Source organism: Leucopleurus acutus (assembly GCF_964270905.1).
Source record: "Leucopleurus acutus genome assembly, chromosome: 6".
Taxonomy (NCBI): Eukaryota; Metazoa; Chordata; class Mammalia; order Artiodactyla; family Delphinidae; genus Leucopleurus; species Leucopleurus acutus.
In genome coordinates, this window is record NC_139149.1 from 8264316 (window position 1) to 8280190 (window position 15875).

At 65.1% G+C, this 15875-nt stretch overlaps 1 protein-coding gene across 3 annotated transcripts in view; it reads left to right on the forward strand.

The window, feature by feature from the left end:
* The window catches only part of BIN1 (bridging integrator 1), a 55943-nt gene extending 40577 nt beyond the window's left edge, over positions 1-15366 (forward strand). Inside the window, exons 7-16 of one of the 3 annotated variants that reach the window (XM_082841119.1) lie at positions 536-621; positions 818-893; positions 2229-2311; positions 5207-5354; positions 6629-6757; positions 11406-11513; positions 12283-12372; positions 12591-12701; positions 12949-13050; positions 14735-15366. In XM_082841119.1, coding sequence (XP_082697245.1) covers positions 536-621; positions 818-893; positions 2229-2311; positions 5207-5354; positions 6629-6757; positions 11406-11513; positions 12283-12372; positions 12591-12701; positions 12949-13050; positions 14735-14842 — 1041 coding nt within the window. In that variant the 3' untranslated portion in view covers positions 14843-15366. The remainder of the gene's footprint in view (positions 1-535; positions 622-817; positions 894-2228; positions 2312-5206; positions 5355-6628; positions 6758-11405; positions 11514-12282; positions 12373-12590; positions 12702-12948; positions 13051-14734) is intronic. The other 2 variants (XM_082841120.1, XM_082841121.1) reach the window with 2 other exon arrangements.
* Positions 15367-15875: the final 509 nt, after the last annotated feature.

Consider the following 15875-nt stretch of genomic DNA (forward strand, 5'->3'; position numbering starts at 1 on the left):
CCAAGTCAGGCTGGTGGTTGAGGCTGAGTAGGGGCCAGACCTGGGAGAGGAGGGAAGGAAGAGTCAGAGGGGCCGGCACGAGAGCTGGCGGCATGCGGACTCCTCGCCTGAGAGAGGCTCCCCTGGAAGTGAGCAGGGTCCCACCTGGCTGGGTCTGGGGCCTCTGCCCTTCCTGTGCCCCAGCCCCCTTTGTCCCTTGTCTCATGCTTTCTTGCTGTGCTCCTCTCACCTCCATCTTGGCGCATCTGCGCCAGATGCTGGGGGGCGGGGCGGGTTCTCCCTTTGGCCGTGGCTGCTCTGCCCGGAATGCCCCCGACGGGCCTGGCTGTAGGGGCCCGAAGGGCTGCATGGGGAGGTCTGCCCGGGCGTCCACATCCACTTCAACCTCCATCTTGCCCGAGCCCTGGTCCCCGTGCACTGGGGCGGGGGGGCGGGTCTTGGGAATGGGCGTGGCCTAGCCTGGGTGGGCGTGGCCTAGCCTGGGTGGGCTGGGACGGAGGCCTGGCAGAGGGGAATGACCCGTCCCGCCCTCCAGGCCGAGGAGGAGCTCGTCAAAGCCCAGAAGGTGTTTGAGGAGATGAATGTGGATCTGCAGGAGGAGCTGCCGTCCCTGTGGAACAGGTGAGGGGCGGGGGGTGGCGGGCCGAGCCTCGGCCGCCCTCCCCTCCTGAGGCGGCATGGCCATTATGCGTGCCCTGCTCCGTGCCCTCCCAGGGCTGGGTCCGGTGAGGGTGGAGGCGAAGCAGCCCGTGTGGCTCTCCTGGGCTGCCCGCCCTGGTCTGCAGTTCACCTGGCCCTTCTTCCCTCCCCCCTGCAGCCGTGTGGGTTTCTATGTCAACACATTTCAGAGCATCGCAGGCCTGGAGGAGAACTTCCACAAGGAGATGAGTAAGGTAGTGCCCCTGGGCTGTGCTCCACCTGCCAAGGGCCAGGGTCAGAGGCATGGGTGGGCCGAGCTTCCTCTTCCCTGCTGGGGTTGGACACAGGGGGACCCTCTGGGCCCCTGAGAAACAGTGTCAGGGCCAGTCCTCAAGGAACAGAGTGTCAGGGCCCAGTGGGAGCTGCTGGGGGCTCTGGGGAGGCTGCGAGTGGGCCCCAGGGGTCCAGCCCCGGCCCCCTCCCAGCTCCCAGTTCTATTCTCCTTGCCTGGGTGGAGCCCACCACCCTCAAACTGGAAACGTGCTCTCAGGCAGCCTTGGCCCAGGGAGCTCAGTGTCAGAAAATGGTGGCAGTTTCCTAATTTGTAGGCAGATAAGAAATAAATTACTAAAATTTTCCCAATTAAAAAAATGTTTTAAGGTTGCTCTACCTACAGAATCCGGCGCAAGCTAATCTGGGTCTGATTAGCTTAAATTCTTATGTTGTGTTGTCTTCATCCTGATTGAACTGGCAGTTAAGCTGCAAAGCTGCGTGGGAGAAACGTGGCGTTGGCAGCTCCCTCCCTCCCTGTGCCCTGGGTGGACCTGACTTTGTCTCCTGGGTCCAGAGGAATGAAGTGATTGGGGGCTTCCAGGCCCAGGGCAGGAGGAGGGCTTTTGCCAGCTTGGGGCCTGTCCTGAGCGACCACCCTCAGTATGGTTTCTTGCCTGGTAGGCCTTCCCTTTCCTTCCTACTTTTTCTTCTTCCCTTCAAAGATTTGAGACAACTTGTAAAAAAAATTTAAAAAAACAGAGAGAGGTGTTTTGGGAAGAAAACATTTATGTAAGGTGGGAGGAAAATTCAGTTCTGGGCTTCCTAGTGGCTAAAGCAGAGGGAAGTATACTCAGTAAAGAGAATCACGAGGTGCATGGGGTAAGCCCCTCGTCTCGCCTGGGCTTTTGGTGAAACCTCTGGCAGTTGTAACGTGCCCTGAAAGCATCTTGGCAAGTGACTTCAGCAATTAGGATCAACAGTTAATTTGCCAAAACAATTGAAAAAAAATAAAAACAGTACAAGCTCTATGGGGCATTTTAAGAAACGCCCCGTAAGTAGGAAGAAGAAAAAGGTGGTCCCAGAAACAGTAGCTGTTCTCAGGGCAGCCCACTGTCTCCTCCTTTTTTTCCTGTGGGTTTTCTGGGACAGGTGTGCTGGTTCCCTGCCCCCAGTGATGGGAAGAGAAGAGCTTGCTCCTGGTTGGGGCAGGGGCACAGGGGAGGGGCTGGTGGGGAGGAAGAGAATCAGGGATGTTGTTAGGGAGAGGGGGGCTGTTTGGTGGCCCCCAGCCAACCGGCTTGCTGTCCCTCCTGCAGCTCAACCAGAACCTCAACGATGTGCTGGTCATCCTGGAGAAGCAGCACGGGAGCAACACCTTCACGATCAAGGCCCAGCCCAGGTGTGTGATGCGCCCCCCTCCCCTGCCAAGGGCCGCTGGGGGCTCAGGGAGGTGAGGTCTGGGGCTGGGCTGTTTGCTGAGGTCCTTTCTGGCTGGGCCTCCCTGCGCTCAGGGGAGCAGGTGAGGGCCCCCCTCCTCCTCCACCCCGTGTCCCCTCTGGGAAGGAGCTACCCGGGCAGCCTGCAGCTCCCCTGCCTGGGCCTGGCTTCCCTATCTGTGCAGCTTTGCAGGTGGACCCGGGGACTAAATGATTCAGCCCAATGGGAAGGGGGCCTTCTCGTAGAGCGGGGGCCTGGTCCCAACCTTATCCGAGGCCCCGGATGGCGGGGAGGGGGGGTGCCCTTGCTCCTGCCCTCTGCCCAGAGGGGAGCCCTGCTTCCTGGGAGGAGAGCTCCAGGGAGGAGGGGAAACGCCTGGGCCTCGGCTGTGGCCCGTGGGAAACCACAGCAAGTCTGAGATTTCCCTTCCTTTCCGTCCGTGAGCTGCCCTGCCTCGCAGTACAGTGTGGAGCGCAGCGATGCACCCGCCCTCCTCGGCCACAAGGCGGGGTGATTGCATCTGGTTCTTGGGGTACTTAGGGTGTCCCCTAGGAGGAGGAAGGCAGTCAGTATTCAGTGAACGTCACTGTCCCTCCTGTCCCCTGCAAACACAGTATGTGTGAGGGAGGGGGCGGCCCACAGGGTGCCCTGGGGGGCAATAAAGGCCAAAACGTGTTTCCCAGGCCACCGCCTGGCCTGGAGGTCATGGTGGCGCGTCCAGGATGGGTGAGGGGGGTGGAGGGCGCCGCCCACCCGGGCAGTGCAGGCAGCGGGGGCCAGGCCGCCTTGGGAAAGGGCTGGTCTGAGGGGAGAGGAAGGGCCTTGGAGGCGCGTGAGCCCCCTTTGCAGCAAAGCGGGCAGCCAGGTTGCCACCTCTCCCAGGGCCCCCCGCTGGCCCCAGTCCTTCTTGGGCCCCAGAGCTCCTGTGGCTGGACCCCGGGCAGGGCGGGTGGCCAGCGCTGTCCCGGCCTGAGCCGCCTGCCGCCCGCCGGGTCCTGCTTCAGGGCAGCGTCCTCTTTTTGCTTGTTCCGTGGGCACCACCTCAGCGTGCCTGGCAGGACACGGAGGCCAGCGGGGGGCCCAGGACTGGACAGCCGGGGCCGTGGGCAGGACTGGGCCCTCTTCCCGGCCTCCGGGAGTTAGGAGGGCTTCTGCTCTTAGCCCTCCTCTGAGCAGAGGGGCTGCCGATGAGGGAAGGGAAAAGGCCGGGCCCACATCTGCATGTCCCCCAAACAAAGGCCTCAACGTCCCGCCCGTCCCCACAGAAAGAAAACTAAACTGTTCTCGCGGCTGCGCAGAAAGAAGAACAGGTACCGGCAGTGAGTGCTGTGTGGTGGGGGCCTCGGAGGCCAGCACCCCGGCCCCTGTGCATGCGCCTGGCCCTGCCGAGGGCGCCACTAACCCCTAACTCGCCTTCCTGTGTGTGGTGTGCGTGTTGGGGGGCAGAGGGCAGAGGGGTGTCGGTGGGAACGGAGGGCGGGCAGACCGCCTCGGCACGTTCCTCTTGGGCTGCGGCCTGACCAGGAGTGGAGGATGCAGCCAGAAGGGAGGTCCGGAGGCTCGGGGAGAGGGCTGCTGTAGCCCCGCGGTGTGTAGGAATTCTCTGTGTGTGTGCGCGTGTGTACATACGCTGGATGTATGTGTATTCTTTAAGGAGGCAAAGACGTTCCCATAAAACACATTCAGTAAAGGTGAGAAGGAAGCAGCGAGTCTCCCATGCATCTGTGCCATTGACTGGCCCCCCGCCATGCTTGGGCAGGTGATGGGGTCACTAGTTTCTGTCTGTCCTTCTAGACCTGCCCGGTCCAGCACAGTGGCCGCCTGCCTCATGTGGCTGGTGAACCCTGGAAATGTAGCCAGGGTGACTGAGGAGCTGAATTTTTAGTTTATTTAATTTAAACAGCCACCTGTAGCTGGTGGCTGGTCTCAGTCAGCACTGTTCTAGAGTTTCTTTAGGCAAGTACAGCATAGATTTTTATTCTGCACCCAGTAGCGGGCCGTGCACACCGTTTGTCCTTGTTGGTACTGAGACTCGACTTGGGGGCCTCACCCTCTCGTCCCCGCTGTGAAGACCCCACCCCCGTTTATTTACCCCCTCTGCCCGTTGCTTCTGCCGGTTCCCCGGGTTCCCCGGGAGGACCTGTGGGAGCAAAGGCTCGGGGCCTGGGGAGCGGGGCTGGCAGTGCGCTGGCGTGAGGGGTGGACGGCAGGCAAGCTGGCCCGGAGGCCCGTGGGCTCAGGCTGAGGAGCGGGGCCGCCCTGAGCGCAGAGGCTGCTGCGTGACGCGTGGGGGTGAGACTCACCTTGCTTCTAGGATGCGTGGCTTTCTCCTGCTGTGGGGCTCGGTGCCCCTGCACCTGGTGGAGGCCTGAGGGAGGCTGGCCGGCCCCTGGCGGCGGCTCCCGGCTCCCGCCCTGGTCCCCCCGCCCCGGGGCCCCGCAGATCTCAGCTTCCCCCCCCCCCCCCACCCCGGGGCCCGCAGACCTCAGCTCCGGGTGTGGTTGTCACTGTGGTTGTCCAGGGCAGGCCCTGCTGCGGACACCTGCCTGTTCCCAGTGCTCACGCCTGTGTTGCCTCATTTCCACCTGTCCTTCTGCACACGAATGTGCAGTTTCACACGTGGGTGCACAGGGACACACACTTGTGCACACGTGGGCGTCACGTTTTTCCAGTGAGTCTGGACACACACGTGCACCCTCAGTTTCCCAGGATCTACGTGGACACACACACGTGCGTGCACATTTTCACACACGGGTCCCCGGGGCATTGGCACGTGCACACACCCTGTCACACGCACACCTTCCTGGACGCCGCGGCCTCCCTGCATCCGGGCCCCTCTCTTGTCTCGCCTCCGCAGTGACAACGCCCCTGCGAAAGGGAACAAGAGCCCCTCTCCTCCGCCTGATGGCTCCCCTGCCGCCACCCCCGAGATCAGAGTCAACCACGAGCCCGAGCCGGCTGCTGCGGCCACCCCCGGGGCCGCCCTCCCCAAATCCCCGTCTCAGGTAGGCACGTGTCTCGGTGGCCTGTCCCTCCCTTCCTTCCTCTGCCTCCTGCTCTGCCGCCGTTCCCCTCCATCCCTGTCCCCTGTCCCTGCCGGCCCTGGCTCCTCTCTGTGGCCCCGGCCCCTGCCAGGGTCACAGGGGCACCTGTGACCGTCTGTCTCCTCCTTAAGTGTCCCCCCACCCGCACCTGCTGTAGCATCCCCTTCTCTCCTTTCCCCTGGCCTTTGGGCTGCTTGACCTTCTCCGTCTTCCTTTCCTCCTGAGACACAGTCTCCAGGGGAGACTGCATCCAGATCTGTGCAGCTGGCTGCCTCCCCCTCTTCCTTGCCTTCTTCTGCGGGGGGCCATGCGGGACCCTGAAAGGGGCATCGCGAGGAGGGGCTCAGTGAGGGGAGAGGGCGGGGGAAGCCCGCTCCCCCCGTCAGTTTTCTCCAGGTTTCTGCAGCGTCCCCAGGGGCTGCAAAGGGAGGAAGGAGGGGTGGGGTCCGCCAGGCAGGACCATCTGAGCCCTGCTGGGCTGTCCCCTGGCCCTTCGGCTCCTGGGCCCGCTGGACGGCTGATTAGGAGAGCGACGCTAAGAGGGTGTTGAGGGCCTGCACTTGACTCGAGCACTTGCTCGGGGCCGCACCCCGCCAGCCTTTCTGTATTTTCATTCATTGTCCTCACAACCAGCCTGCAAGGCAGACGCTGTTATCACCCCAGTGACAAGCGATGAAACCCAGGCCTGGGCGGGGGGGTGACTTGCTGAGGTCCCCGAGTGGGCAGGTGCGTGGCCCTCTGCGGGGCCCTGGCTGTGTGCTGGCCTCGGGGGTGACGGCCAGCGGCTGGGCTGCAGCTCCTCCAGGGGTTGGGGTGGGCAGAGGGCCCGGGCGTGCAGGAGCAGAGGCAGGGGGCTGGACGCCCGGCTCTCTCTCAGCTCCTCTTTCTCTCCTCAGCCTCCCCCGAGGGCGGTGAGGGCCAGATCCTCCGATGCCAGCCCCTGGTGGCCCCGCAGGCCCTTCTTTCCTTCTTTTCTGTCCTGTTCTCTCCTCTTCTCTCTTCCTTCGCTCCCTCGCCCTCCGCCCTCCCCTCTCTCTGCACAGGGTTTCCGACCGCCTGCTTCGGCCCCTCCCGGGGGCCCCTGTGGTCTCGGTGTCCATGTCTCGGGGAGCAGTGGCTCTCCTTGTTTCGTCCTCCTCGGCGGCTGGGGGTGTGACTAACGTGGCTTTGTCTCTGTCTGTCTCCCTGGCCCCCATGCTCTGCTGTGCGGCCCCCCAACTGCTGCCGACCCCCAGCTCCGGAAAGGCCCACCGGTCCCTCCGCCTCCCAAACACACCCCGTGCACGGAGGTCAAGCAGCAGCAGACCCTCAGCCTGTTTGAGGACACAACTGTCCCTGAGATCAGCGTGACCACCCCCTCCCAGGTCAGCCGCGGCCGCCGCGGCCCAGCTCTCTCTCCCTTCTCTCGCTCTTTCAGGGTGCGCATGGCCTTCCCCCCCTCCCACCCCCGGTGCCTCTGCCTCAGGAGCAGGGGTCGGCTCTGGGCCTCTCTCTCTCGCACGTCCCTCCGTCTCTCCACCCGTCATCCCTCATCTCTGAGCACGTGGCCAGACCTAGGGACACGGGCAAACAGTCCTAGTAGAGACCGTCAGCTGCGCAGTGGCCTCTCCGTTCCATTGATGCTGTGGCCAAAAGGGGCAGGGAGCACGGAGGACCTGGGCCAATCAGGGAAGGCTTCCTGGAGCAGGTGACGTTTGCCTACGAGCAGACACCGTGCGTTGGCCAGAGGTGGTAGCGTGCGAGCGTGTAGGTCAGGACGGGTGAGGGACAGGCTCAGGATCTGCCGGGAGTTCCGTGCGCGTCAGGAGAGCACTGCTTGGGCGGCGGTGAGGAGGTGACTCGCAGGGTTGGGAACACCTGCAAGGCGCTGAGACTTTAGCTCCCAGAGCTGCTGACCCCACTTGGAGCCGGGGCTGTGGCTGGGCCGCAGAGCCCGGCTCCTGCTGTCCATGCCCTAGGAGGCACGTAATGCCCATCCCCAGGGGGACGGAGGGAGGGCGGAGCAGGGGAGGTCACTGTGGTCGCAGGGGGGTGGGCCGCACATGGTCGTGTCAGCTCACAGAGGCCGCAGTGCGCCGACCGCTCCAAGCCTGGCCTCCGGGCCTCACAGCCGGGCTGCCCTGTCCCCGCCGGGCCTCGCCACTCGTGCAGGCTGGCTAGTCCCAGGCTGTGCTGGGCCCACGTTGCAGCACTGCTGTGGGCTTGTCCTGCCCGGGTCTCCGGCTTCTGCCTTGTGCAGGCTCCTTTGCACAAGCTCAGAGGCCTGCAGGGAGGGGCTGGGCTGGGGGCTGGCACATCGGGGGAGAGGCAGTTAGGAGCGGAGGACCGTGCTCTCCGCGATGAGGGACCGTGGGGTGAGTGGGCTTCAAGCCCCCATGGGAGGACTTCGGGTGGGAGCTAGGAACTTTCAGTGCAGGGCGGCTGGGGGAGGGCGGGGGTTGCCCTGCCTCGGGGGACCGGGAGGGAGCCTTTCTGGAGAGCCTGGCTGAGGCTGGCCCCGGGCACTCGCGGTGCCTTGGGGAACCGCGGCCTCAGGGCAGCTTGTGGCTGGGACGCTTGCCGCCTGGAGCCTACCTTCGCCTTGGGGTGCACTCGAGGGCTAGTAGACACTGTGCAGGGGGTGGAGCCAGCCGCTGACCTACGGGGCCTGGTTCGGTTTTCAGTCCCCTCTGGGAGGGGCTGTCCCCACCTCACAGGTGAGGAACTGAGGGCCTCACCTGCAGCCAGGCTGCCCGTTGAGCGTGGCCCTTGCGCCCCTCCGTGCTCTCTGCATGCCTCCCGTCTGTCCTTCCGCCCACTCCTCGGAGCCGGGGCCCCGCCCAGCGGGGTTGGAGAGCGCTCGCCGGGGTGCTTTGCATGGGGCTGGGGTGGGCTGGTCCCCCCAGGCTGCTGTGCCGACAGCGCTGCTCTGCTGGGCTCTGGTGAGTAGCCTGCGTGCCTGCCCCCGAGGCCGGTTCCGGGCCTGCATGGTGGGTGGCTGGCCTGCTGGGAGGTGAGCAGAGCGTGCGCGGTCTGCCCTTGGCCTGGTGACCCTGTACCCTTGGAGTCTGGTGGGTGGGGCGGTGGCTGCCTGGGCCTGGCTGGCTTCTTAGAGGGGTGGGTGGTGGGGCCGTGAGGGGCAGAGAAATGCTGCCTGCAGCCGGTGAGGGCACCCAGGCCCAGCCTGCGCGGCCTCCCGGACACTCGGTCCCCTAGAGATGGCAGTGACCTTCCTCCCAGGCTCGTTGGACAGGGCTTGACTTGAAGGAGTCTGTGGCTGGGGATGAGTGTGGGGCGGGAGTGAGTCCCCTGAGCTTGGGCCTGGGCCCTCTGCGCTCTGCGCCTCATCCCCTGAGCTGTGCGCTGCCGGCACCAGCCCTTCTCAGGAGTGCGGGTGTTGGGTCTCCCCACACAGGCCACAGCTCAGGTGGGAAGGCCCCCCCTGGGAACCTCTGCCCATGCTTCCAGGTCTCGGGTCCTTCTAAATGGAGGACCACAGGTGCTTTGGGGTGGAGAGTGTGTTCCGTCAGTTCTGGGCCCCATCAAGGGGGTGGGGAGGGAAGCTGGCTGGCCTGGGCTTGCGGGGCTGTGGCGCTCCCAGCCCTGCCTGAGGGGAGGACCCTGGGCTGAGCCAGGGCAGGCATCGCCCTCCCTGTCCCCGGGGAAGCCCCTTGTGTGAGATGGGGCCACAGGGGACCAAGCCCTCCTCCTAGGAAGGCAGCGTGTCCGCTGGGCGCTGGTGCCAGGCGGCTTGTCCTCCAGGGTGGCTCTGGGAAAGACCCTTTTCTTCCACGATCGTCTGGCCCAGCTTACTGAGGGGCTGGCTTCTCACAGTGTGGACGGGGCCACTGCGGCCCGTCTCCTGGGGCCATTCCTGTTACATGCACATCCCAGGGCTGCACTCAGCCCCGCTGAATGGGAAACTTGGGGGGGCTGGGGAGGGACGTGCAGTGTGAACACGGGTGCTCAGGTGTTGGGGACCCCCCCGCCCCCTCCGTTACGACGGGGCTCCTGGGCTCTGTGTGCTGGCTCGGCCCTGAGCTGGCTGGGGGTGGGTGTCACCACAGGACTGCCTCTCAGTCTGCGGCAGCAAGGGGAGGCCTGTACCCGTCCAGGGGCCCTCCGAGCCGGGGGACTGAGTGTGGTCTTGTCCAGCCCGTGCCTTGGCCTGGGCTGCTGCTGGGGGGCGCAGGCCCGGGGAGGCCTCCTCGGCCTGCAGGATGGGACAGACGCGAGACAGCTGGGGGCTCGGCCTTGGTCCGGCGGGTGGCTGCCTGGCGGCCGGCCCCGCCCCAGGTGTGTCCTCGTGTGGGCGGAGCCTTGCCGGGGGTGTGGTGGGGGCGTGGCCTCGTGTTGGTGGGTGTGTCTGGGAGCGGAGCCTGCTGTGCCGCCCTGGCCGAGTGCTCACAGCCTGGCACTAACTGCCTTCCTTCTCTGCCGCTGTTGCCAAGTTTGAGGCCCCGGGGCCTTTCTCGGAGCAGGCCAGTCTGCTGGACCTGGACTTTGACCCCCTCCCACCTGTGGCAAGCCCTGTGAAGGCGCCCACGCCCTCTGGTCAGGTTGGTGTGAGCCCAGCACTGCCCACGGGCCCACCGGCCTCTGGGCCCCGGGGCCTGGGTTCATGTCTGCCCTCCGGCCACGTGGGCCCATCTAGGCCCAGGCCTTTGGGGGTCCTGGGGTCACCAGGCTCTCTGCCCACTCACTGCCCTTCCCCTGGAGCCCTGGTCCCCAGCTCTTGTCACCTCCCCTGGTCCTGACCATGGGAAAGGGAAGAGGGTGGACACAGGTCAGCAAGAGGACCTTCGGGACGAGGTCAGCTGAACACTCACTCACCTGGCAGCTTACACGGTCCATCTCAGCACCCTCCTGCCCCTCTCATGGTGGCAGCCCCGGGTTTGGGCACTCCCTGGCCTGGGCGTCTCCGTAGCCTGGAAGGTGTCCAGGACTCGGTGCTCTGGGGACCGCAGAGCCCGGCTCTGTTCTGCCTGCCCTGTGCCTGCTGGGCTCGAGGGCCCTGGGACGGGTGCGGGGTGGGCGTCCCTGGGGACTGCTTGCCTGCCGCCGCCTCTAACCTCCGTGCTAACTCTGTCCTTCTCCCCTCTGCTGTGCTCAGTCAATTCCGTGGGACCTCTGGGAGGTAAGCTGTGTTTGCTCTGTGCCCACCCTGCCTCGTCTTGCACCTGGCTGGTTCACAGGTGCACATGCACACGCACGCCTGGCCGTGCCCACGCGCACAGGGAGCTGTCGGGCCTACAGCTGTTCTGCTTCCCCCCCGCCCCCCCCACCCATGGAGACACTGGGCCTTCAGCCAGGCCCTGTGGGAAAAGGCTCCTCAGCTTAGCCTCTGAAGAGTCCCCCGTGGTGCAGCCCAGTTGTCAGGGCCTGTGAGTGGCGTAGACAGTGACCGACTGGTCCCCGAGGGTGGATGGGGTGTCCCCGTGCTGGGCCAAGGCCTGCTGGTTAGGGGTGCCTTGGGGTGGAGGGTCCTTGCCCCCGAGGAGCTTTCTGTCAGCAGGGGCCCCGCAGGGCAGTGGCACCAGGGAGCTGCTGGGACAGAGGAGGGGGGAGAGATGATTCGAGAAACAGGACAGACAGAGTGAGGCCAGGCGCCTGCCCAACAGGTGCTGCCATCACCTGGTGGCTCAGACATCCACGTCCTCAGGGAGGACACGGGATACCCCACAGCTGGTGACGCGGCTCCCGCAGGACCAGGAGGGGCTGGGGAGAAGGCGCCTGCAGCCCAGGCTCCGGGGCTCGCAAGCTCCAGGGTATTTCCCTGGAGGAGGCCAGAGAGAGCCACGTGCTGAGCTGCGTGTGGCACATTCGCACCTTCCTGTCCCCTGGGCAGTGGTGGGAGGAGGTGTCCCTCTGGGGAGTCTCTGTCTGTGCCCCGTGGGGCTCCGGCCAGGCTGCAGGTGCCCATCTGCTCCCGTGGGCCCACGCTGGGCTGCTCACGACCGTCTTCTCTTGTCTCCCGCCCGCCCCCCGCCCCCCGCCCCTCCCACCCTGTTCTCCCTGGTGGCCCATCACTAGCCCACAGAGAGTCCAGCTGGCAGCCTGCCTTCCAGGGAGCCCAGCGCTGCCGAGGGCACCTTTGCCGTGGCCTGGCCCAGCCAGACGGCCGAGCCGGGGCCTGCCCAAGTAAGTGCCCCCGCCAGCCCCTCACCCGCCCCCGGCCTCTGGGGGTGTAGCATGGAGGAAGAGCCCGGAGGAGGGGGCACAGGACGGACAAGGCCACCGTGGGACTGAGGGTGAGGCTAGGGCCCTGAGCCAGGAGGCCCCGGGGCAGGGCTGTGGCTCAGTCAGGTCAGCCCCTCACCCGCTCGCCGACCCCCGCCCCAGCTTCCCAGCTCAGGACTCCCACGGTGGGAGGGAGGCATGTCTCGAGCACCTCCAGGTCCATGGTGGGCACTCTCCAGAATTCTTTAACCTGCAGCCTGACCTAGACATTTCCTCCTGCAGATGAGGAGGTGGGGGCTAGGAGGGCCGAGTGATTGCTCCCAGAGCTCAGAAGTGGCTGAGTTTCAGTGCGGGCCCAGCGCAGCCTGACTGCAGCCGGGCAGCGTCGGGGTGCCCTGCCTGGGCCCTCGCCACGGGAGCCACCTGTGAGGGGCCAGCGGGACCAGGCGGGTGGCAGGCAGCCGAGGCTTGGCCAGGGCTTGGGCTTAGAGGGCAGGGCCTGAGGGAGGCTCAGGGGTGGCAGCCAGGGGCTGCGCTGGGCTTCTCAGCAGCATGTCACTCGGGGTCCGTGTGTCTGCCAGCACCTTCTCCAGCCGCTTCCGTGCCCGGAGCCTTTCTTTGAGGGGCTCCCTGTACCAGGCAGAGGCACTGGCTCTCCGTGGCCCCTCTCCTTGTCCCGGTCTCAGCGCCCCATCCTGTGTCTGACCCCATGCTGGCATTTATGTTGCAGCCAGCAGAGGCCTCGGAGGTGACGTGTGGGACCCACCCTGCGGCTGGAGCCCAGGAGCCCGGGGAGACGGCAGCAAGTGAAGCAGCCTCCGTAAGAGGACAGGGACCAAGGCCCTGTCTTTTCTCCCCGCCGCCCGCGGCTCCCTAGCCCCGTGTCTTGCTCTGTGCTGGTCCAGGTCATGGTTCCTGGTGAGGAACCTGGAGGCAGGCTGGTCTGGCATTGGGCACAGACACCCCCTTCTCTGCCCGCGCGGCCCCGCCCTCCGGGACCCACTCCCCGCCCTCGCTAACCTGCGCCCCTCCCGCCAGAGCTCTCTCCCCGCGCTGGTGGTGGAGACCTTCTCGGCAGCTGTGAACGGCACTGTGGAGGGCGGCAGCGGGGCAGGGCGCCTGGACCTGCCCCCGGGGTTCATGTTCAAGGTGAGCCTGGCCTGCTGACCCGCAGCCTTCGGCTGCCTCCGTTGGGGGGGGGGAGGACGCTGGGCCCGAGGCTATGTGGGGGGCCCAAAGCCGTCCCTGCCCGACTACCCGCCCTCTGCTCCGCAATCCGCGAGGTGGCTTCCGAGCCCCGCTCCTGCTACTATCACCTTCTCCCGGCGCCCACGGGGCTGCAGGTGGGACAGAGGCTGCCGAGGAAAGGGGTGTCAGCTCTCCCCACCCTCTGCAGGTGCAGGCCCAGCACGACTACACGGCCACTGACACGGACGAGCTGCAGCTCAAAGCTGGGGACGTGGTGCTGGTGATCCCCTTCCAGAACCCAGAGGAGCAGGTGAGGCCCGGTCTGCAGGGAGGCGGCGCGGCCAGCAGGGGGCAGCAGAGCCACGCCGGCCGACCCGCGGCCTCTCCCCACGGCCTCGCCTTTGCTTCCGCCTCCCTTCCCTGCGGCCGGCACAGTTCCCCTTTTCTGCTCTCACCCTGTCTGCCCCCCTCAGTTTCTCACTTCCTGCTTCTTGCTTCCTCCTTTCCTCAGCCTCTGTCTGCCTTTCTCTCGATTCTCTGCATCCTAGTTCCTTGGGCCCCTTCTCCCTTCCAGGCCCCCCCCAACCCCGGGCCCCCCTCCTCCAGGACCGCATCCCAGGCTGCCCCTCCATGGACCACACCCCCCACCCGCCGCTCTGCAGCCTCCTGTTGGCCCCAGGTGCCACCCTCCAGGCTGGCCCCGCCCTGTCCCCAAGGGCACGCCCTTCCCTGCCCATGTGACAGACCCCCGAGTCCACAGCCCTGTCCCCAGCTGGTCCTCACCCTGTGCCTCGCAGACCCTTCTCCTGCTGTGGCCTCTCCTTGTTGTGAAGGTCCTCAGAGTGGGCTTTGCTGAGCAGAACTGCCCCCTCTCCTCCCCCGCCAGGTCTGGATGGGCTGCTTTATTCAGGTCGCTGGGGCCCCTCAGCAGGAGCCCCTGTTTGTGGGGTGCTGGCGGTCCAGTGGGGCTGCCCACATGGGTATCCAGGTGGCAGCCACAGTGCAGAGGGGACCTAGTGGGACTCTAGTCCGTTCAGTCACCAACATGTCCCTGTGGTGGAATTGTCAGAGTGGCCGAGGGTGGGAGGAGGGCTGGATTTGGGTGAGGCCAACCCGGCTGGGGCGTCCTGGGCTGGGGCTTGAGGACGGTAGGTACTCACTGAGGCCACCATGGGCTGGGAGGTTTGAGTAACAAGGATTTCCTGGGCCTGGCGCTGAATCAGCCCATTTTCCTAAAGCCCCAGGTCCCCGCCGATCTCCCCAGTGGGCCAGCCCCGGGCTAGGTGGGGTTTGTAGGAGCAGACTCCTGGCCTCCCAGCCCACAGTGGGAGCCATCTGGGATGGGTGGAAGTGGCTCAGGGTCTAGGACAAGGCAGGTAATCCTGCAGGTGGGTCCCAGGCATAGCCCCGCTGCAGGGGCAGCAATGGCAGGGAGTGTGTGGTCACTGCAGGCCCAGGGGTCAGGGCTTGTCACGGCTTGGGTAGATGATCCTTCTGAGGGGTCACTATTAAAGCAAAGGTCAGGTTCGACTCGGAGGGCTTGGTGGGATGGCCTCAGGTCGCTCTAGAAGCTTTCAAGTGGTCAGTGCTCAGCAGAACTTTCTGGCATTGTTTGTGGAAGGCCGGAAGAACACCTGATGTCCTCCTCGGTGATGTGGCCCCTGTGGGCACCAGCTGGTGGGAAACTCTTTGGTGGGGGATTGAAGGAGTCGTTTAGAGGCATTTGGACCAGTGCAGCAGTCAGGCTGCCTTCCCGCCTGAGGACTCACCAAACAATAAAGAGTTAAATGCACCTACTGCAGGGAGGGATGGCTCCTGGGCTGGGGGGCCCGGTTTGGGTCTCAAGAGAAGAGCAGGGAATGCTGCCTGGAGGAGGCGTCCTTTAAGGCGGGTGTGACGGTCTAGAGGAAATGAGCGGCCAGAAGGAGGGCTCGCCCTGTCGGGGTGGACGTCGTCCTCCCCCAGCCCCATGCAACGCGCTGGCTTCCCCTCAGGATGAAGGCTGGCTCATGGGTGTGAAGGAGAGCGACTGGAATCTGCACAAGGAACTGGAGAAGTGCCGGGGCGTCTTCCCCGAGAACTTCACCGCGAGGGTGCAGTGAGAGCAGAGCGGCTGGTGGTGCTGCGGATGCGTGAACAGCAGCACCTTTTCCCGAAAAATGTGTGTTTCTTTTTTTTTTTTTTTTCCGTTTTTGTTTTTAAACTTTTGAAAAGCAAAGGGAAATTGAGGGGAGAGACCTAAGCCAGGAGGTGTCTTCCCAAAGATGAGGTGGTTTTCCAAAGAGCCTGGTTTCGGCGAGTCCGGCGGAATCGCCAGTGTTCCTGAAGCTGCTGTATCCCCTAGTTGAGTTCCTGGCCGCCTCCCTCGCCCGCGCCCGCTGGGTGGCGCCACTGCCGCCGCCTGGGTGCCCGGCCGCGGGGCGGGTCCTGGGGGCCGCCGCGCACCGCGCTTGCCTGAAGCTTGGGCCGGCCGCCCGGGCCGGGGCCCTCCTTTCCTGGCAGCTGCCGCCGGTGGCGTCCAGCGTCCGCTGAGACCTCGGGCCCAGACACCAGCCTGGCCTGGCCCTGCCCCGCAGACGTCTGTGTGCTGTTTGAAAATAAATCTTAGTGTTCAAAACAAAATGAAACAAACAAAAATGACAAAAGTACTCAATGTGTGTGTGTGTGTGTGTGTGTGTGTGTGTGTGTCCCTCCATTTCTGTCTGCTATGCAGTGCAGCCGCGATTATCTGTGCTTTTGTCCTGAGACAGCCCACCCAGTAGGCCCTCTGCCCTGACCAGCACCCCTGCCCGTGCGTGACCTCCGCGTCCTTTGGGGCTCATCTGGGCCCGGACCCGGCAGGGGCTTCGGCCCTGTTCCGTGATGTTTTCACTGGCTGTTGGTGGGGATGCAGGAGATGGGGGCCAGGTGACGGGAAGGGCAGACAAGGGGCTCGAAGAGCCAGCTCTGTGCCCAGGAGTCTGCTGGGTGCCGCCCTCAGTGACTTTATTTAGTGCGTGTGAGAACTCGGGGGCGGTATCAGGGCAGCATTGCACAGGTGAGGAGTCAGGCTCAAGGGATTTAGGGGTTTTGCTGGTGAGTGGTGGGACAGGGGCGGGAGTAGGGGCAGGGGCTGAACCGGAGCAGTTGGCCCCC